The 22605-nt window shown below is 37.4% G+C and overlaps 1 protein-coding gene across 1 annotated transcript; it reads right to left on the bottom strand.

Annotated features, from left to right (window-relative positions):
* Positions 1–8594: 8594 nt before the first annotated feature.
* Positions 8595–21836, bottom strand: LOC146507963 (galanin receptor type 1-like). The gene is made up of 3 exons (XM_085176916.1): positions 20781–21836; positions 20622–20687; positions 8595–12116 (listed from the first exon to the last, which is right to left on the bottom strand). Exons 1-3 carry the CDS (start codon positions 21447–21449, stop codon positions 11796–11798), a joined length of 1056 nt encoding a protein of 351 aa, XP_085033042.1. The 5' UTR covers positions 21450–21836; the 3' UTR covers positions 8595–11795.
* Between the last annotated feature and the right edge of the window lie 769 nt (positions 21837–22605).

Below are 22605 nucleotides of genomic sequence, written 5' to 3'. Positions count from 1 at the left end.
TAGTGAAGCTACAGGAAAACGCAGGCCCAGAGTTAGCAAGCGTCAGGATTGATTGAGGCTGCAGTAAAAAAGGGGCACATGTATTTAGAAGATGCCGCCTAAAAGAAGTAATGTCAATGAGGAGGAACTGGAGGACATAAAGAAATCTTTGAACTTTATGTCAGAAGTAATTACAACCATTGCAAAACAACAAAAACTGATAATCAACTTAATTGAGGATATTAAAGAATTAAGAAGGCAAAGTGAGGAAAAGGACAAGAAGATTGCTATGTTGGAAGTACGAGTGGCAGAGTTGGAACAATATTCAAGAATAACAGATGTAATAGTAACGGGTCTGGAAACCAAGCACCAGACATATGCACGAGCAGCAGCAGAAGAGAGAGGGGAGCCGCCTGAGCAAGAGTTGCGCTCCCTGGAAGAACAGGTAATGGCCTTTTTCAATAGTAAAGGCATTGAAATCGATAGTAAGGACATTGAGGGGTGCCATACTCTTCCAAGGAAAAACAAGAATCAAAAACCTGCCATTATTATAAGATTTGTTAATAGGAAGCAGAAGAAAGAGCTTCTGAAGCAAGGAAGGAACGAATGTGTATGTTAATGAACACCTAATCAAGAAAAACGCAGATATTGCAAGACAAGCAAGATTATTAAGAAAACTGAAGAAAATACAGTCAACCTGGACATCAGATTGTAAGGTGTTCATTAAGTTAAATGGAACACCGGAGCAGGCAAAGGTCTTAGTCATTAAAGCCGTAAAGAAAAATACGGCTGATAAAATGTAAGGCAAAGCATTGGGATGGTCGATGGTACTTTCAATGAACTGTCAAATTGGTTGGTACTTGGCTTAGACAAAGTATTGTTAAAGGTGATGGTATGTGGATAAGATATATAATAAAGTCAGATGTCTGACAGATTTCAAGTAACAAATCAAATGGATGTTGAAACTGGGACACTGGGGTATGATAGCAATATAGATCCTGACTGTAATTTTTTTACCAAAATGTTAAAGGACTGTAATTATTATACAATGGAACAATTTAATAGGAACCTAGAGCCAGGTAAGAATATAACCATGGTTCATTTCAATAGTAGAAGTCTATATGCAAACTTTCAATTTATTAAAGAATATATAGCACAGTTTAATCAACCATTTGGTGTGATAGCAATATCAGAGACTTGGATAAACACTGGGAAAGAAGAGGATTTTGAGATAGAGGGGTATGAATTCCTCCACTTAGCTAGGACTAATAAAAAAGGTGGGTGGGTGGCACTCTATGTTGATAAAAATTTAAGGTTTGAAAAAATGAGAAGAATAACGAGGGTGGTAGATGGAGTGATGGAATGTATAACAGTGGAAATAAATATGAAAAAACAGAAAAATATGATTGTCAGTTGCATATATAGAACACCAGGGTCAAAGATTGAGACTTTTAAGGACATTATGGAGGACTTGTATACAAATCTGAATCAGAAAAGAATGTTTATTTGTGGAGACTTTAATATTGATTTATTGAACCCAAATCATAATAAGAGTATTGAAGAATTTATTGATTCAATGTATTGTATGGGATTATTTCCCCTGATAACAAGACCGACGAGAATAACCACTCATGGTGCAACTCTATTAGATAATATTTTTACAAATGTAATGGAAGAAAATATAAAAGGTGGGATATTGATAAATGATATAAGTGACCACTTACCAGTTTTTGTAACTTATGACTGTTGCTATGAAATTCATAGAAATGAATGTAAGACAATATATAAAACAATTAGAACAGAAAAGACAATGCAGTGTCTCAAAAATGAGTTAATAAAACAAGATTGGACTATTGTATATAAACACAAGGATGTCAATAAAGCCTATGAGGCATTCTTAAGCATATTCATGGCCTTATTAGAGGAAAACAGCCTACTCATTGAAGTCAACAGGAAAGATAAGTATGCAGGAAGACCATGGATGATGAAGGGACTGCAAAATGCCTGTAAAAAAAAAAAAAAAGAACACCTTATATAGAGAATTCATTAAAAAGAGAACTACAGAATCTGAAAAGAAATATAAAAAGTATAAAAATAAATTAACTAACATAATGAGAACTTGTAAAAAAGAATACTTCATCAAAAAGGTAGAAGATAATAAAGATAGCATGAAAGGAATATGGAAGGTATTAAATAGTATAATAAAAAAAATGGACCAAGGACTAATGACTACCCTGGGTATTTTATGGAAGGGACAAATACTATTAGTAAAATGAACAAAGTAGTAAATGGATTCAATTAATTTTTTGTAAATATAGGGACAAAACTGGCTGCGGAAATAAAGGTTGATATGATAGAAAGGGAGACTGGAGGAAACATTGAAAGGAATGCAAGTTCAATGTTTTTAAGAGCAGTGGAAGAGAAGATATATGATATTGTCAGTGGACTTAAGAACAAAATGAGTACTGACTGTCATGATATTGATATGGTAATGGTAAAGAGAGTAATTGATGGTATTGTAAAACCACTACAATATATTTTTAATTTGTCTTTCCAGGAAGGGGTTTTTCCACAAAAAATGAAAGTTGCAAAAATTATTCCCATTCATAAATCAGGTGAAAAGCATTGTTTTACAAATTATAGACCAGTGTCGGTACTCTCCCAGTTTTCTAAGATAATGGAAAAACTATTTCTAAAAAGATTTGATAGCTTTGTGGATAAACATGATTTCTTGGCAAATTGCCAGTATGGGTTTAGAAATAATAGATCAACAGTTTTGGCATTGATGGATTTAATGGAAGAAATAACAGAATGTATGGATAACAAGAAGTATGCACTTGGAGTCTTTCTAGATCTAAAAAAAAAAGCATTTGATACTGTTGACCACGAAATTCTAAAAATCAAACTGGAAAAATATGGGTTCAGGGGTGTGGTACTGGATTGGATAAACAGCTATGTGATGAATCGACAGCAATATGTACAAATAAATGAGTTCAAATCTAAATTGATGGATATTGAATGTGGAGTACCTCAAGGATTGATTGATTGATTGAATCTTTATTTTGAACATGTTAAAAAAGTACAACAACATAGAATTAAAAGAGACAAATAAACAAAGCAAAACAAAAAGAAAACGAGCAACCACAACTACAAATAACTTTCATGTTCAAAAAGGAGCAGGAAGAAGCATAAGCTTATTTAATCCCACCCCTTTTCCACTATCTAGTAAGCAATAGACTACAGAAATACCTCCTTGCAATTACATTATATGTCATGTGTATTTTTTTTTTTTTATTATTCTTTTTTTATATATACAGTGGGGCAAAAAAGTATTTAGTCAGCCACCGATTGTGCAAGTTCCCCCACTTAAAATGATGACAGAGGTCAGTAATTTGCACCAGAGGTACACTTCAACTGTGAGAGACAGAATGTGAAAAAAAAATCCATGAATTCACATGGTAGGATTTGTAAAGAATTTATTCGTAAATCAGGGTGGAAAATAAGTATTTGGTCACCTCAAACAAGGAAAATCCCTGGCTCTCACAGACCTGTAACGTCTTCTGTAAGAAGCTTTTCTGTCCCCCACTCGTTACCTGTATGAATGGCACCTGTTTGACCTCATCATCTGTATAAAAGACACCTGTCCACAGCCTCAACCAGTCAGACTCCAAACTCCGCCATGGCCAAGACCAAAGAGCTTTCGAAGGACACCAGGAAAAGAATTGTAGACCTGCACCAGACTGGGAAGAGTGAATCTACAATAGGCAAGCAGCTTGGTGTGAAAAAATCAACTGTGGGAGCAATCATCAGAAAATGGAAGACATACAAGACCACTGATAATCTCACTCGATCTGGGGCTCCACGCAAGATCTCATCCCGTGGGGTCAAAATGATCATGAGAACGGTGAGCAAAGATCCCAGAACCACACGGGGGGACCTGGTGAATGACCTGCAGAGAGCTGGGACCAAAGTAACAAAGGTCACCATCAGTAACACACTACAACGGCAGGGAATCAAATCCCGCAGTGCCAGACGTGTTCCGCTGCTGAAGCCAGTGCATGTCCAGGCCCGCCTGAAGTTTGCCAGAGAGCACATGGATGATACAGCAGAGGATTGGGAGAATGTCATGTGGTCAGATGAAACCAAAGTAGAACTTTTTGGTATAAACTCAACTCGTCGTGTTTGGAGGAAGAAGAATACTGAGTTGCATCCCAAGAAAGCATGGGGGTGGAAACATCATGCTATGGGGCTGTTTTTCTGCCAAGGGGACAGGCCGACTGATCCGTGTTAAGGACAGAATGAATGGGGCCAAGTATCGTGAGATTTTGAGCCAAAACCTCCTTCCATCAGTGAGAACTTTGAAGATGAAACGAGGCTGGGTCTTCCAACATGACAATGATCCAAAACACACCGCCCGGGCAACAAAGGAGTGGCTCCGTAAGAAGCATTTGAAAGTCCTGGAGTGGCCTAGCCAGTCTCCAGACCTCAACCCCATAGAAAATCTGTGGCGGAGGTTGAAAGTCCGTGTTGCTCGGCGACAGCCCCAAAACATCACTGCTCTTGAGAAGATCTGCATGGAGGAATGGGCCAAAATACCAGCTACTGTGTGTGCAAACCTGGTAAAGACCTATAGTAAACGTTTGACCTCTGTTATTGCCAACAAAGGTTATGTTACAAAGTATTGAGTTGTATTTTTGTTATTGACCAAATACTTATTTTCCACCCTGATTTACGAATAAATTCTTTACAAATCCTACCATGTGAATTCATGGATTTTTTTTTTTTTCACATTCTGTCTCTCACAGTTGAAGTGTACCTCTGGTGCAAATTACTGACCTCTGTCATCATTTTAAGTGGGGGAACTTGCACAATCGGTGGCTGACTAAATACTTTTTTGCCCCAATGTATATATATACATATATGTTTCTATCTATCCATACATACGTATATACAATGGACAAGGATCAGTATTAGGTCCGAAAATGTTTATTATGTATATAAATGACATTTGTAAAGTATCGAAGATACTAAAGTTTGTAATTTTTGCAAATGATACCAATATACTTTGTTCAGGTGCGAAATTTCAACAGGTTTTGGAGGAGATCACACAGGAGTTAAAGATATTAAAGAAGTGGTTTGATAGAAACAAATTGTCCTTAAATTTAAATAAAACAAAATTTATGTTATTCGGAAACTATAAGAAAAACATTAACATTGAAATTTGTGTCGATAATATATATCTAGAAAGGGTTAATGCCATAAAATTTCTTGGTGTGATCATTGATCAAAAGGCCTGTTGGAAATCACACATCACTTATGTGAGGGGAAAGTTAGCACGGGGCATTGCTGTCTTGGGGAAAGTAAAACAATTTCTGGATAGGAAAACATTGTATATGTTATATTGTGCTTTGCTATTACCATGCATGCAGTTGGGGCGACCGTGGCGCAGGAGGTTGGGAGGTTGGGAAGCATATCTGTAACCGGAAGGTCACCGGTTCGATCCCTGGGCTCTCTGTCCTGGTCGTGGTGTCCTTGACAAGAGACACTTTACCCTACCGCTATACCCTACTGGTGTTGGCCAGAGGGGCCGATGGCGCGATATGGCAGCCTCGCTTCTGTCAGCCTGTGGCTACAACTGTAGCTTGCCTCCACCAGTGTATGAATGTGCGAGTGAATGAATAATGGTATGGTAATAATAATAATAATGTAAAGCGCTTTGGGTGCCTTGAAAAGTGCTATATAAATCCAATCCATTATTATTATGTAGAGGTTTGGGGAAATACATATAAACTATACTATAATCATAATGCAGAAAAGGGCCATTAGACTAATAAATCAGGAGGGGTATAGGGCTCACACAAATGCACTCTTTATTAAGATGCAAGCTATAAAATTCCAGGATCTGGTGAAGTTTAACACAGTGCAAATAATATATAAGGCAAGGAAAGGGATGCTCCCAATCGAAATAAGTAAATGGTTCTTAGAAAGAGAAGGGAGGTATAATTTTAGAGGGAAGTGGAATTTAAAATTACAAAGAGTAAGAACAACATTGAAAAGGATGTCTATTTCAATAGCGGGAGTTAAATTCTGGAATGAGTTAAAAGAAGAAATAAAGGTCAGTAGTGATATAAACCAGTTTAAAATAAAACTCAAAAAAGAAATTTTAAATAAGTATAAGAATGAAGAAAATACAATTAACCCAAGACAGCAGTCAAACTGATGTTTATTTTCTTCTGCAAATTAGCAAATCTAAATATAGTTTTAGTTGAACATGAGAAAAAATTTTTTTTTGTGATGTTATGTTCTAAGTTGAAGGCATTGTATACGTTTTTGTTGTTCAAATTTATATGATGAGGATGTAAACCTGAGGGGGTAGGGCTAAATAAGTATATACTTCTGCCTACTCCTTTTCAAACAACTGCATGGAATGATTTTATGAAACGTTGGTGAATGTATATGTTTGAAATAAAAAAGAACTGAACTGAACTGAAAATGAATTAGTAAGCAAGTTATTTTCTCCATGACAGCATATTTAATCAGGAGTAGCAGTTACTCTGACAATTTGTGCTTTGCATTAAACATTTCAGAGTTTGTCTAGTCCCAACAAAACAGCACACAACAAAGTGATTTTGTCATCTCTGTGTTTAATCACGAATTTATTTATTTATTTATTGAATTTATTAGTTTATTAGTTTGTGTGTGTGTGTGTGTGTGTGTGTGTGTGTGTTTGGCTCTGCCTCTTTTTGCCTCTGTAACATTATCTTCTTTTACCTTGACATTATAGCTGAAAGTTCACCTCTATGGAGTAAAATGTTCATTAGCCTCTAGAGAAGATCTTTATAAGGCTTTTCTTAAAAGATTTTAAAATTAAGACAGCAAAGGGGGAGATATTACATTTTGCTTTCTGCAAATTCTTTTTCTTGGCACCCAAGTTAATCGTAAAGTAAGTCAAGAGCTCAGAGCTTTCATTAGAGATTTGGGAGTGCTACTGGTGACTAACGAAAACCACCAGTTTGCCAATGACAGCATATTAAACTGTCTCGGTTCTTCTCTCACTGCTCTTAACTCCAGCCTCCATTCTTCTATTCTCCATTTATCCACCAGATGCCCTCAGATTTGCTTCCAGATCCAATCACCTGGCTTTGTCCCCTCCTTATTAACGCCCATAAAGGCTGATCTTCAGCTTTACCACGCACCTGCTTCCCATTCAGTCATCATCTCCTCAGTATAAACCAGCCAGATTTGCCAGATTGTTGTCCCTCATGTCCTTGCATCCGCCTTTAATAAATGTCCTATTGAAGTCACTCTGATTCATCCTACTGCTTCTTTGTTTGTCTGACTTTCAAGTATTTTCTTTCACCTATGAGACTAATATACGCACAGGGTCAGAGAGTACGAATACATTTCTGCTTAAGATAAAACTTCTCATTTAAGCTGTTGAGAATCTTAGGCAATGACTGGTGTCAATTTGGCAGCCAAGGCAGGAAAACTAGACAGTGGCTCAATGCACTTGAGTTGGAAGTTAGGATTTAAGATACTTAGAAACAGCCGACTACAAAACATGCAAACTCATCTGTGAAAAAGAAGTGGATTGCAGGGGGCACCTAGCACCAATCAGGGCTTGCAGTTTACTCAACTATATTTCCACCTCACTGGTGAGGAACTGTTGTGATTTTGCAGTATTGCAAAAGAAGAAGCATTAACTAAGTAAACTCATACCTGTCAAATGTCTGGTAGGAGATTTCTTGGTGACCAGTGACACTCAACACAAACATGATACTTATTAGTCTGAGTGGGATTTATTTTCTGTACACTTTGAATAGACAATTTATACAAAGGGCAACTGAAGTTGATGGCAATATCACTCGTTTCACTGCTATTTGATCTACAAAAACTATCACAGATATTTTTTGATTAATAACCTTTATTATAATGAGTGTCACCTCACAAAATGTTTGCTTTGATGCTAGAATATGAAGGGATCATTGAAGATATTGGTCACATGATGATCCAAAGTGGTGGGATAACAAAAAGTGCCATTTGTCAGAACCCTCAGCAATCCAACCTCATACAAAAATTCAAATTCCCAGTTTGCTTCTGTTTACTGTTAGGCTTAGCAATTTCATTAAAGCTAAGAGGAGCCATTTCTCTTATGTGTACTGATTTTCAAAGCAATAAAAAAAATGTCCCTTGGGTGATTTTTATTTCAGCTGCACACCTGTGGATACACTTGGTGTTTCAAAGGGGATTAAATTACTGTTTTTATATTGATATTCTAATAACGTCATTGCAAAAAAAAACAAAAACTGATCATTGGGTTCACTGGGTGGATTTGATGCCAGGACTCTCTATATTGTGTAATCCAAAAAAACAAACTGGAGGGATCTGAACTGGTGTGGGTCTGCTCCATGGTTTCATTCCTTTGGCAATTTGGGTTATACACAGTGATAATCAAGAAGGTGAGAGTTGGTTTGGGGTATAAATGAGGCTTAAGAAAATGCTACTTTTATAAATAAAGCCTCAGTGTGACATAAGAATTCGCTTTGTGAATAAACACAGTGAAATTTCATGTATGTGAGCAAGTGTTGTTTATGGAATAAGACGACTCCACCAAGGAAATGCCAGGGTTTAATGTGACTCTATAATACAAGCGGCACTGCATAAGACACAATCAAAAGCCTGAATATATTTCAGAATACAATCCAGATATCAATATACTTAAAAGAGAGTTATATAATTGTTTTGTCAGATTTTGATTTTATATCACGGCTGTTTTAATACAGGAATCAGAGTCAAAAAGCAAACCACACTAAACAAAATGCACTACAAGTTGTACAAATGGGTGTCTCTCCAGAAACTTACAGTTAGAAAGAATTACATTTATTGCATTTCCTCACAAAATGGTATGTGCATACATTTGGTTTTACCATACTGTTTTTAATTCCATTTTTATTTATTAGGCAAAACATTTTACTGAGCATGGAGTAGATGAATTTTGAAAAAAAAAAAAGAAAGAAAGTTTAATCCATAAATCTACATTTCAAAATGAAAATAAAACATGTAAGAAAATAGCCGTCACATTATAGTTACAGTACATTCATTGTACTCATGAAACAGTAAATACCAAAGGGAACACAGGGATAAAATTCTCATAGAGCCTAGAAATGAAAAGAGCTCACAGCGTTTGCAGTAATAATAAAAAGTACACAAATAAAGCAGAATAAAAGCTGGAACCACTTAGTCTGTATACTCTGATCTTCTTCTCCTGTACTTAGATATGCCTAAACATATGATTAATATTGATCAGTAGTCTATAATTATTGAAACAGTTATACTGTAATTTGGGGACTGCAATAAAAAGTGATATCAAACTGAAAATACATTCTTGATTAAAAAGAAAAATGTTGTTCATTAACTCTTTTTACGGAAATCAGTAGCTATGTTCCCTACACCATCAGGATGTGGTTCCCACACATGTCCTATTAAAAAAAAAAGAAAGAAAGAAAGAAAGAAAGAAAAAATCCTGAGTCCTTTGTGGGTATAATTATCTGTGCAGTCAGCAATACAGTGAGCAAAGTCATCAACTGCACCTCTGTCAGAAAAAGCCTCGACTCTCACATCTAAGAGCCTCACTGAGAGCGAGGGCAAGACTCGGATGACCCTGATTATTTGCTGTTCTCAGGAGAAAGATGGTGCTGTGGACTAAAATCTTAAGCAGAGTATTTGTGGTTACAGAAAATACCGAGCTGTACTGTATTTAAAGCTCTCATCGTGTGTAGTTTAAATTATTTTGTTGCACTGAGATAAAGCTGCTATACGGTGATTTGGCACATCACATATATTGTACAACATTAAAATTCTTCATTTCCGTTGTTCTGTTATTTTCTTGGTTACAAAGATGGCTACCAGGAAAAGTACAACAAGCATCGGTACATTCAACAACCAGGCTGATTGATACAGCACAACACAATCTGAAAACTGTTTACGTAGCATCATAAGCAAGTACAGCAAGATTTCCAAAGACATATGTGAATATAAGTTTTAGCTTTTAGTATTTACAACCAAATGTAATTATAAAATACATGGTTTCTCAAGCAGAGTGGAACTTAAATAGTAGGTCTTTTATTTTTAATCTACAGTGATGAAAGACCATCAGCAGGGATGGACAGCTTACTTGAAAAATGTTGCTCATTTAATATTCATGTATATGATCCTTGTCAAGAGTGCAGTTAAGATGTACCTTATTTAACAACCCCAAAACACACACAGTGATGCATTACAACTTCAATATGTAGAAAAACAATTTTTTAGATTTAAAAAAAAATCTTTTAGTTCCAGTCTTTCATATTTTTTCCTCAATGGGAGGTACAGCAGACTATTTGCCACCCACAAACAGATGGCTGTGATACTGACCACAAACTCCAGAGGTCAATTACACAAAAATATTGTCTGTAGTTGTATGAAATTTGCTTTAAAATGATTATAAAGCATGTTTGATAGTTCAATCAATTCAAAATAGGCTCTTAAACCCTAAAGATGGACTACGGGGATTACAATCAAGCCATTGCCAAACAAGTTCAGACAATGCTGATATAGTCTATAGGCACCTATAGTTTCCTAGTAAACTAGTTTTGCCACTGGTTTTAATTCTCAACCTGGTGTCTGTAACAACAGACAAAATAAAGAAAAGTTATCCACTACAGAGTTAAATATTAGCCAACTTTCATTCAACTTAACTTGAAACAAAATTGTATGTTTCCATGATATTAGTGAGTCATGCTTGCTAATCTTTTAAAAAATTGCATTTTTGGTTGTTCAGTCAGCCATGTTTTCAACTTGAAAGTAGTACTAATTTACCTAGAATTCACAAGTACATTAGGACTATTAAAGACCTTCATATCCTAGACCCTTTTTATGAAACAAAAGAGTAGCTTTTTAGAGTTATTACGCCATAATCACACTCCTGTCTTGGTAAAACCAATGTTTGCTTTCACTGTCCAGGTTTTCAGGGTTAGCATTAGCATACCAAGCTAAAAATAGTTAGCAACACGTAAACTGGGCTTAAATGTGTCTAGTTTATGACATGTAATTTGTAGAAACAGTTTTGGATGTAGCTAGGAGCCACCTGTTTTAGAAACAGCTAGCTAAGACAAGCTCATTCAAGCTAGCTCAGCTAGCATGTTATCCTATACCTCTTTCATCACTAAAGAAACAAAATCAACATCAGGAAACTGGCAATGACCTGCCATCTTGTTCTAATAAGATGGCAAAACAACCACTGGATCAGATGCATGAATTTTGTGATCCTTTACTACTTCTTCATTGAATAATCCAAATCCTGCAAAATCATACAAGTATTTATTTATTTTTTTAAACAGACTGTATTACAGGTATATATGTGTTGCTTCTTTTAATGAAACTCTTACTTTTTATGAAAAATTTCCACTTATTGGACCTGCACCAATATTGTTTTTCTTTTCCTCATGCAGAGTTTTAAATTCATTGATTTGAATAAACTTACTTTCTACACTTTCTAGGTCACTGTCAAAGAAGGATGACTTTTTCTCAGTTTCAGACGGGGGTTTTTTCCATCAGTGATGACATGTACAGTAGCAATCACAGCCGGATCAAAGGGGGAGTAATCGTGTCCTGCAGCCACTGGTGCCTTATCCCCTCTAGTCCAGGTGAAATTAACAGCGCTTATGTGGAATATTACAGCTTTAGCGATATCCATGCGACCATAAGTACCTTCATCAAAAACACACACCCACTCATATCTAATGACTTGCAATGACTTTGGGTGTGGCAGCTGTAAGTCAAACATTTGTGCAGTTAGTTGAGGGCGGCGTATCCGCTTTGCTACGAATGTCCTTGATGTCATTGAGCGGGGAGTCACTGGTTCCAATCTGGCATTTAAACACCTGCTTATAGGCCTTTCTGAAGTTCTCCGACAGGAAGGCGTAGATGACCGGGTTGACTGATGAATTGCTGTACGCCAGGCAGTGTGCAGCCACCCGCAATACAAAGGAGGCTTGGTTTAGCGGGAAGGTCCCAAACTCCACCCAGAGGTGAACTACATGATGAGGGAGCCACGACAGGCAGAACACCACCACCACCACAAGCACCGTCTGAGCAGTCTGGGATCCACAAAGGAAAGGGAAAAAGGTAAGATTTTGTCAGTGTCCACAAGGATAACAAATACAGAATTTAATATTCTATTTAAGCTTGAAGTCTTGTTTACGATAGAAGAATAAAGCTTGGAAAGTCATTGATGAGATAGTGGCATGTTTGGGACCAATCTGCATTGTGAAAATTGTGTGAGATCATTAACATCCTATAATCAAGTCCCTGTCCTCCAGTAGAAGTCTTTGAGACCATGCTCATTTTTAAGTATGCATTGCTCGAGAAACATTATGAGTTATTTTTGCTAACCAATATCTTAGATGTTAGCAGCAGTATGCATATCACTGCATTCTTATCTCTGCATCAGCAATGGAAGTGTGTGGAGAGATCTGTCAGACAGTCCATTGACAGCAAGTGAAAGAGAGAGAGAGTAAGCAGGCTCTGGCTTCAGGCCAAACTAAAGTGCGCTTCAGGAGACTTTGGATGTCCAACAACTCCGAAGATAATGGATTAATATTCTTTTTTGATATGCCATTTTTCTTTGGCCTGAGGATCGAGGAGCTCATCACACATCAATAAACCTTCTCATTCCCCCATTTACATTTAATCATTTTAGATTTTAACAGTAAATACTGAGAACTTTGCACTGATAATATTATGATCCCATACCACAGATTTATTTTTTACATGCGAATCATATGTAATAATAAATAGACTCAAATCCTTAATTAATCAACATTACATAAGTGACTTTTAACATCTCTACATGCACATTAGGGTGATTCCTATTTGCAAATGCTACGTGTTATTTTTGTTAGGTTTACTCAGTAGCATGGCAATGTGGAATACTTGTTTAATTCATATATCTCATGACCGCTGTGTTGACTGTTCTGTTCTTCTGTTTTACAGCTGTTTTCCCCAAAAAAGTTAAGAGAGTTTTGCACATATTTACCAATTAGAAAACAATCAACTTAAGCACAGTGCCCAAGGCAAATAGTGCATGAGCAGTGGATGAAGCTAATAAAAACTGGTATGAACAAAAACAGCAGATCTGACCTTAGACATCTGTTTAAATACTTTCAAGTACGGCCTAAAAACCTTGAAAAAGCAGACGTACTGTAAATGACTTTTCACTTGACACTTAATGAGTCACTTGTGGCATTTCATCCACAGTCTGTGTCATAAACATATTTCTGTATCTACTGACAAAACCTGTAAAATGATGTGACAGTTATCATAAATCAAATTTACATAATATCCAAGAAGAAGAAATTAAACGATGTTATTCTTCCTACAAACAAAAAAAAGGAAGAAAAATATTAAATATTAAAAAATCCTGAATCAGGAATTCAGCTTTCCAAGTTTTGATGGGTATAAGTTAGAAATAATATTTAGCCAACTATCTGAGAATGTAGCTGTCAGAAGTAACAGAGCTGATGTTAAGTGTAAAGTGAAAATATTCCCAACTAAATGAATATGAGTGCACAGATTCTCACCTCATTGGAGAGCATTCTGACATGCAGTAAAGCCTAATATGTCATTTCCTTGTATGACAACTATGCAACCTACAGGGTTTTAAAAACATTTTTATGGCAAGCACAAAAAATGTCAGAAAGTTGCTAAATTAGCTGACTGTAAGGTCTCGATGGTAACCTAATTGTTTTGGTGTTGTAGATTTCAGCATTGCTGTTTGGTTCAGTCTAAAAAGGCACAATCTGTAAAGCAGAAAAATGACACCAATGAAGAAGTGCCAAAAACTGAAGTTCAGCACGGTGCCACTTGGCTCCAAAAAGCAAGTCTTTCGCCACAGACTCCTGTTTTGAAATGCTCAACTTTACAGCATTAAAAAGTATAATTACAGCCTATTAAAAAAGACAACTCTGAGTGGGGTGAACGTTTGTAGAATTTTTAATGGATTATCTGAGTAATTATGGCTTGCTGTGTGGAAATGTGTGCTGTGTGTGTATTACTTAGCAAAAATGTGTTGCTAGCATAGAGTTTAGCTTGCTATCCAAACTAACGTGTTTGCTATTAAAGCAACAGTTCATACTCTCATCTAAATGTGGTGCTTTTGATCCAAAAAAAAGCTAGCATGACTGCAAAATGCAGAGTTTTAAACCAAATGGTGATATCACGGTGGACATGTCTTTTGGTTGGTAGTAGCAGCAGGCAGCAGTATTCACGGGCGCTAAAGGAACGCTGCTGTGTGCATCGTTAGAATCGCTGTTAGGAACTTCTGAGCATAGTGATGGAGTCAAACATTCCAGCCACTAACCTGACTCCAGATACTGTTCAGTGCTGGTGGTTGTGTGTATAGGCAACATGTTCACATGAGCGACTTTAGAGTATAATGCTATTTTATGTGGCTAATATTTGTGTGGTCTAATGAAATGCCCTGCGATCCCTATTTAACTGTAACAAAATAAAGTACTGCATTGATAAATTATGATAAATATAGTTATATATATAATATAGTAAAAATATTTTACCAATCACATGATAGGTAAACATTTTTGACTTGATACAAGTTAGCACTGGCCAGAGAAATCTTTCTGACCCCAACACAACTACACACATAGACACAAAGACACGGTGACTATGAACAGGTTCTCACAGTTTTAATGCAGTAGTTCAGTAAAAGCAGGGTTGTGTTTGAATGGTGTCCATAAAGCATTCACATCTTCCCCTAAACCCACAGAGAGGCAGTTGTTAGGTTATTGTAAACGACTGCAGCAGAAACACCTTCTGTCATAAACTTTTAGCTCATCACTCAAGAACTGATTTACATAACAACCCAAAAGTAATTCTTTCGAGTTTTTAAAGTCAAAAATGGACACCAAGATGACTTTTCTTCAAAGAGAAACACAAGAAAAACTGTTATGTTGGGAAATTATAATTTGGCAAGTTTGTGCTACATTTTTGATATTTCCACAACTAATCATCACTAGGAATCAAAAAATATCATTTGGATTTACAGTTTTCTGCAGCTCTTTTAAATGTTCATTCAACATTGTTCTCATTACTCCCGAAGTCACTGGAAAATTACTGCATGCTGTTGGGTGTCAGTCAATTCATTCAGTCTCCCAGGCTTCAGATATACATATTACAGCCTACACACGTTCTTAAATAATTTCAGAATGACTTGGCCAAACATTTATTTTTGTAATTATCTATAACCATCTGTGTTTTCCATCTGCATAACAGACTTAAACTCCTAAGATTTAACACTGCTTACTGCATGGCTCCTCAACCTCAGATTTAAAACAGAGAAAAAATCCAGACACATATAATCAGAAAGGATTTGTAGCATATATGTGACACAAATATAAAAATCAACTCTAACAACCTTGTAAAGACCTTGCAGAAAAGAAAGGTTCATATCCCCTATGGTTTGCTAGATTTGGGTGTTGACAGTGTGTGGTGTTGTGACTTTTGAAGGCTGTGTGATTCCTCCTCTGTGAGGCTGAAGTCGATAAGAACATTGGTTGTATTTCACAACAGCCATGGGAGCAACCTTGGTCTTCCCAGCTGCTTTTAACAATATATTTCACAGTCCTGGCGTTCCATAAGAGAGCAGCTGAGACCTAAGTTAAACCCATTTCAGCACAAATTCCCTTTGCTTTCACCAGATGCAATTTATTGTTTTTACCTGTTGATTTTCATCTTTTATGGAGGGAAACCCTTGATAATATGTCTGTGTGCTAATAGTATGAAAAAGAAGATTAGAACCAGAATGTCAGTCGGATTTTTGCTCATCTGGCTCATCAGGATTTGATATGTTTTAGACGTAATGGATTTATTCAGCATTTTGAAAAATATGCAGATTTTCAGTCTTGTACAGTAAACTGATACGACTCTGATACCTCTCAGTTATAGCCTACAACCCAGAAAAAGTGGGGAACAGCTAAGTTCACCAATTTATTTTATTGGGGTGTTATTTGTGGGATTATTTTTGACAGGCAGTAAGATGGAGACAACAAGATGTCCTGAAATGGTCTGCTCTTACATTATACCATCCATGCCATCACTTCTTATTCACAGATTAAACCTTCAGGTCAGCTTTCAAGTTGTAATTGTGAGCTTGAGAAATTTGGTGTTTTTTGGACAAAACAGTCAGGTATATAATTTACTGGACAAAGATGCATTTTTTTAAGTTTTGCCTCTGTAAACCACCATAGTTAATATGTGACTGAAGTACAAACCCACATCTTTAATTCAAGAGTCTGTGTATGTTCCCAGTCATCAAAGTCATGGTAGTCTAGGCCCTTGAAAAGAAGAAGCCTCGTGGATGAGAGGTGAGGTATCTTCGAAAAACTAAAATAAGTCCAGTCGCTGTCTTTTTCAATCTCCTTGGACTTTAATTCAAGAGGTTTAACTTGACCCCAGAGGGTTAGCATGAACTGAGGACTGTTTTAAATAGAATAAGAATTGCAGTGACTGCCTGAAGTCTAGAACTCATGGACATCATGTCTTCCTTCTTTGAGATGCTTTACATTTATTTCAACCACCTTCAGTTGCTGCTTGTTTGTGGGTCTTTTTGTATTCAGTCTAGCATTTATGAACAAAAAACGCTGCTCAACTTGGTCGAGCTCAGGTGACTCCGTTGGCATTTGAAGAACATTCCATGTCTGGGACTTTAGAAACTTGGATTGCTTTGCAGCTTTGGCTTATAATATATTGGCACTTTGATTGTTTTTGCAGCATTTTGCTGAATCTGACCAGAGAGTTTGCTTCATAATTCATCCTCCTACTTCTATCAGCGGTCATGTCATCAATAAACACCAGTGACACATTTCTACTGACAACCATAAGTTGTCTCCACCAAGTTTTTACAGATAGTGCTGTATGCTTCACATCATGAGCTGTTTCTTTCGTTCTCCATACTGCTCACTTGAGGTTATCCTGGTACAAGTTCATCTTCGTTTCATCTCTCCAAAGATTTTTTTCCCTGAACTTTGCAGACTCTTGTAGATGTTTTCTGGCAAAGTCTAATCTGGTCCTCCAGTCCTTGTAGTGTAGCCAGTGGTAAATCTTCTATTCTTGCATTAATGAAGGCGTACCAAACTCTTTGAGAGTGTTCTTTAATTGGTTAGATTTTGCAAAGTGGTTTATCTTAACCCCACACAGAATTTTGTCATCATGAACTTTAGTTATCTTCTGTTCTTTCAGTGTTGCTGAGCTGGCCAGTGCATTCATTCTTTTGAAAAATGAACCAGATTATTGTTTTGGCCTCTCTTCAAGTTTTTTGCTATCTCTCTGAGAGGTTTATTTTGTTTTTTGGCCTCCCTTGCCAAACATCTAACATCACCTTAGATCTCATATTAAAAATACAGTGAAAGGCTATCAACTATAAATTCAACACTTTGAATCAACTTCAGGTATTGTCCATCCATCCATCCAGATAATGTGTCTGCTTCTTTTTTCATGAAAACCAAGGTAATGCTACTTATCTTCTCAGTCAATTGTCCAAATACTTTAGAGCCTCTGAAAATGGGACACTGTGTATATAAATTGCTGTAATTCCTTAACCAGTAAATTATCATTTTTACAAAGCTTCTTGAATTAAAGCTTAAAGTCTGCACTTTAATTATATCTGTTTGAATTAAAATCCACTGTGGTTTATTTGTCTAACAAAGTATAGACCCAACAGTATGTGCTACTTTGTTATATGAATTATGTTTTCAATAAATCTGTGGGAAAATGTCTGCAAAGCCCCCATAGTTTTAATTCATAACCCAGTTTATACTGTTACGACAGGAAAGAAGTTCATTAGCACTGTATGCGGGTAATAGCAGCTTCCAGTATTTACTGTATGTTGAGATAAGCTAAGCCACCTCCTCGCTGTATTTTTAAAGGACTGATAAGAGATTTTTTTAATTAAATCAAGAAAGCTGTAAAGCATATTTCCCAGCACTCCAAGCTACACGTGTCAGTCCAAAAATTGTTTCCTCTTGAAAGTGTGTTTCATTTAGTGTCTGCCATTTCACACCATAAGAGGAAAGACAAAGAAGTGTAAGTAGCTTAAATCCCTCTAATCTGTTTGTAGATTAAATGATAGAAATAAAAGTAGGGGAGACCGGGGTTAGTTGTAACGTGGGTCAGTTGTAACACTTCCAATTTCTCCAATCAGGGCTAAGTTTCAAATGATGTGACTCATCCTGTGCATGCCCAATTCACTTCTGCTATCACATGTGAAAAATCAGCACATTTTGTCAAACACAGACAATTTAACATGAAAAAAAGTAATTTGTATGCCAAAAAGTAAGTTTTTCTACTTTATTTCAATTTCTAATAACATTATCTGCTTTGCAGTTAAACTCATCAAACTTAAATTATGTTATTTGTATGTCTGTGGGGATATATTCTGTGTAGGTCTTTAGTGCTAATGTTTTAGCCGTTGACTGTAATGTTAGCTAGTTCATGGCTATAGGAGTCTGGGTCAGTTGTAACAGCAACAGTCTGGGTCAGTTGTAACAATAATGCAGATGTTACAACTTACCACACTATTACTTTAACTTATATTAAACAAGTTGGGGCAACGACATCAGCAGAGAGAGGTTCACTGGTCGCTTTTGTATATGCGGTCCGGTTGCCATTGGCAACACAAATTCTCCACTGTTTGTGTTCCCACACATACATTATGCAGACCACTGTGTCAGAGATGGACCAGTAGGAAGTATTGGTAGTGGAAATAAATCAGGATGGGTGCAAGAAACAGATTTCCTCATCTTTCTGAAGCACTTTGCAAACCACACCAAGGTAAGCCATGATAAAAAGTAATGGAATTGCGATGCTGGTGAACAACTACATTTTTTCAGCTTCATTGTTATGTTCAAAATTGGTGCAAGAGTTGTAGGTTATAATGCCCACTGAGCCAATGAGGCCAAACTCAAGGAAGACCAACCAAAATGACTGAAATATTCAGTTGCAGAAAATTCCATAATTTGTCTTTTTTGGGGGGTTGGAATATGTTCAAAAGCTAGATTTCTGCATTCTGTCACACACACACATAGCTACATAAATGGCTCTAAGTGCATTCATGTGTTGAATAAACAAAGATTACATGGTAATGTTTTGTTAATACCCTTTTTTCATTGTGTTACATTTCACCCCAGGATATGTTACAACTAACCCAGACTATGGGGTTAATTGTAACATTTCACTCTTTGTGTTTGAGACCATACCATGCAATGGGTAATTGTGCTGCAGAGAAAATAGCTGCACTATTTAATAGCCGAGACATGTAAATACTTTGAATTACATTTTGAATCCACTACATTAAAAGAGCTCCAATTTACAGACAGAAATGTCAAAAATGTTACAACTATCCCCGGTCTCCCCTAATTGAACAGGGGTGTCGAACTCCAGGCCTCAAGGGCCGGTGTCCTGCAGGTTTTAGATATCACCCTGGGTCAGCACACCTGAATCAAATGATTAGTTCATTACCAGGCGTCTGGAGAACTTCAAGATATTTCGAGGAGGTAACTTAGTCATTTAAATCAGCTGTGTTGGATCAAGGACTCATCTAAAACCTGCAGGACATCAGCCCTTGAGGCCTGGAGTTCAACACCTCTGACCTAGAGGGACTGTAGGTTATTACTAAACACTTATCCTAAGACGCACTGGACTAATCAGAGAGATACTGCCAAGGAAACACAAAACATGCGTATTCATCAAAAGTCCATACAAATGTTCCAGTTTTCAGTATAAAATTCTCATCTTTGTCAGTTTTACACCGGCTTGTATTTTTCCTCACTGCAGCTGCTGATTCCCTCTGAAAGTGTGTAAAAATGCTCTCTTCTAACATTCATTTTAGTCTCTCAGTACCTGCAAACATAATTTATGTATTACAGGGTTTAATGATTTATTGGCCGACCATTTATCACAAAGTTACTGGTGTGACAATCTCTTCCAGTACTCCCCGCATAGCAAACACAATAAATCATCAGAACATCAGAAATTCCCGATTCAATTTCCACAGTTGTTTAGGTTTCAGGTCATAAAAGCATGTTTCTAGAGAAGTACGCACGAAAGCACATGTAAATCCTCATCGGTCCATCTCCCCAACTGACCGGGAGTCTGTACTCCTGGCTTTGTAGCATTGTAAGCAGTTATCAGATGCTGTGACATATAACAGACAGACAGACGTATCGGTAATCAAGTAGGCGACTGCAGATAGCTACTGTCAGGAAAGTCAAATGACCTCCAAAGAGTATGATAGTCTAGATGGCAGTTTGATTGTGCATTATCTTTTGGCCATCAAGCTCAAGTGCACCAGTTAATAGTACACGTACACAATATTGCATTTATATTTATTATTCTGGCTACAAGGGAGAGTCGGGGGTAATGATTTGGTATATGGCAGGCTATTCCTGCACCAAATTATAGGTGCTGGACTGTGGTCAGCCAAATACTTGAGTGAATTCTTATTCACTCAAAAAAAATTAATGCATAAACTATCAATGGCTATACTATAATGGCTATTCCCCAACCACCCAACACATCGCTATGATACGTACCTTTTTCTTTGATGCCTCTGACTTTTTGGACATATTTCTTAGTTTTTTGTGCAAGTGATTTAACACCTGTAAACAAGGGATACAAAAGTCAAATGTACATTTCTTTAGCAGTAATTCCTCTAATTATATTACTGACCCGTGTGAACAGCCTTTTCTTACCTTTGCATAACAAAAAGAAATGAGCAGCAGAGGCAGCACATAACCAAAGATAAACGTGCAAACCACATAGATCTTCTTCTGGTTCTGATCCGGCCACACTTCCCAGCAAAAGGTGTGATTTTCCCCTCTCTGAAAAATATTCTGGTAATACATGATAGGCGCAGCCATGGCCAGGGAGAGTATCCAAATCACCACCACACCAATAAGAGCGTGCTTCGCCACCCGAATAGAGGACGACTTTCTGGAGTGAACGATGGCAATGTATCGGTCCACTGACATAGCGGATAGGGTGAAGATGCTTACCAGCATAGAAACAGTGAAGAAGTAGTGGATAAATTTGCAAATAAACGCACCGAGCACCCAAGTGGGCATCATGTAGATAGTGGACTGGAAAGGGATGCAGAAGAGCAAGTAAGACAGGTCTGCTATGCTTAGGTTCAGGATGAATATGTTGGTGGTGCTTCGAGGTTTTCCCGGTTTGCTCCGGGCCAGCACGGTGATCACCATGGAGTTGCCTAGCACGCCGAGCGTAAAGATGAGCCCGAAAACCAGAAGCGTGATGAAATTATCCGTGCCGATCCCGAATAAAAGTTTCTCGTCCTCCTCCTCCTCCACACGGCTGAGGTTCCGGGGCTCTTCCAAGAGCCAAACAGAGTCTGTCAAGTTCATTATTTATTCTTTTCTCTTCGGATTAAGTTAAATGGTAAGCAAAGGCACCTGCAGCTGGTCTGTGCTGCTTCATTGCACGGAATTTTCTGGGCAAGGGTTTATGGTCAGGTGCGTTTCCATCAGCGTTCCTGCAGACAGTATTGTTGTTCTCCTGTGTCTTTGTGTCGAGACTTCCCCCCTCTTAGCTTTCTATATTATATTTGTGTGTATTTCAAAGCGATCTCGGTTTTTGTGCAGCGTTAAATAAGCTTTGCAGCTGCGCGTTTTGGAGTCGCTCTCCCGGCGCGCACCTGACCCGAGCGCTCAGCGACCGCGCCGATCCTGTCTGTTGCTTCTTTCTCTGCGTCGGGACTTTTTCCTCTCAGATTAGAGCGGGGGTTGGGCTCTGCCACTGCACGTCAGCATCAATACCACCTCCCAAGAAATGGGGAGAGAGAGAGAGAGAGAGAGAGAATTAATGGAATACTGTATATTCTACGTGTTTCCGAAACCATCCCATTAAAACTGAATGTCAGAGTAATTTTCCTTGTCAGATTCAGTTTGTTTGTGATACTTTACGGCCAAGGTGCAAATGCTGCTCTGATCACAGGGCTGGTCTGTCAAATGTGCAATAAACTACAAAACAATATCGTTCGCCAGTCATGGTGTGATTGTCTTAAATGGCTTTTATCATAGAAAGAAAATAAACTACAGATAACAAATGGTACTTGGTTCCAGCGTCATTTTTATAATGTCTGCCTTATTTCACCCAGTAACGCATTAAAAAGGAAACGTACATTCTGATGCACTTTTCTGATTAGGAAAGCTCTCATTTGTCTTATTTGACCAGTTTTTAAGTTTTGGTTACTCAATAATATGAACAATAATCAAATCACAAGCAGACGAAGATTGTTTAGCAGATGTTGACCTTGGTGTGCGTGTGTGTGTGTTCCCTCAGATTGTGGTGATCCCTCAGAAGACTTGGGGAGTCTTTTTTTAAATCCAAGTTGACAAGGATGTCATGCATGAATTGTTGACTTATTGTTCTGTGAATAACGTGGCGGAAAAGCGACTAAAAATACATTATGGAAATAACACAGGGGCACGCTGACTTTTTCCCCTCTAAATTGCAACAGTGAAAATAAATTAAGAAATACCAGCCAATTTCCAAGAGTCC

The sequence above is a fragment of the Neolamprologus multifasciatus genome, chromosome 11 (assembly GCF_963576455.1).
Source record: "Neolamprologus multifasciatus chromosome 11, fNeoMul1.2, whole genome shotgun sequence".
NCBI lineage: Eukaryota > Metazoa > Chordata > Actinopteri > Cichliformes > Cichlidae > Neolamprologus > Neolamprologus multifasciatus.
The sequence above is the reverse complement of the archived record's forward strand: the minus strand, read 5'-3'. Positions and strand labels throughout refer to the sequence as shown.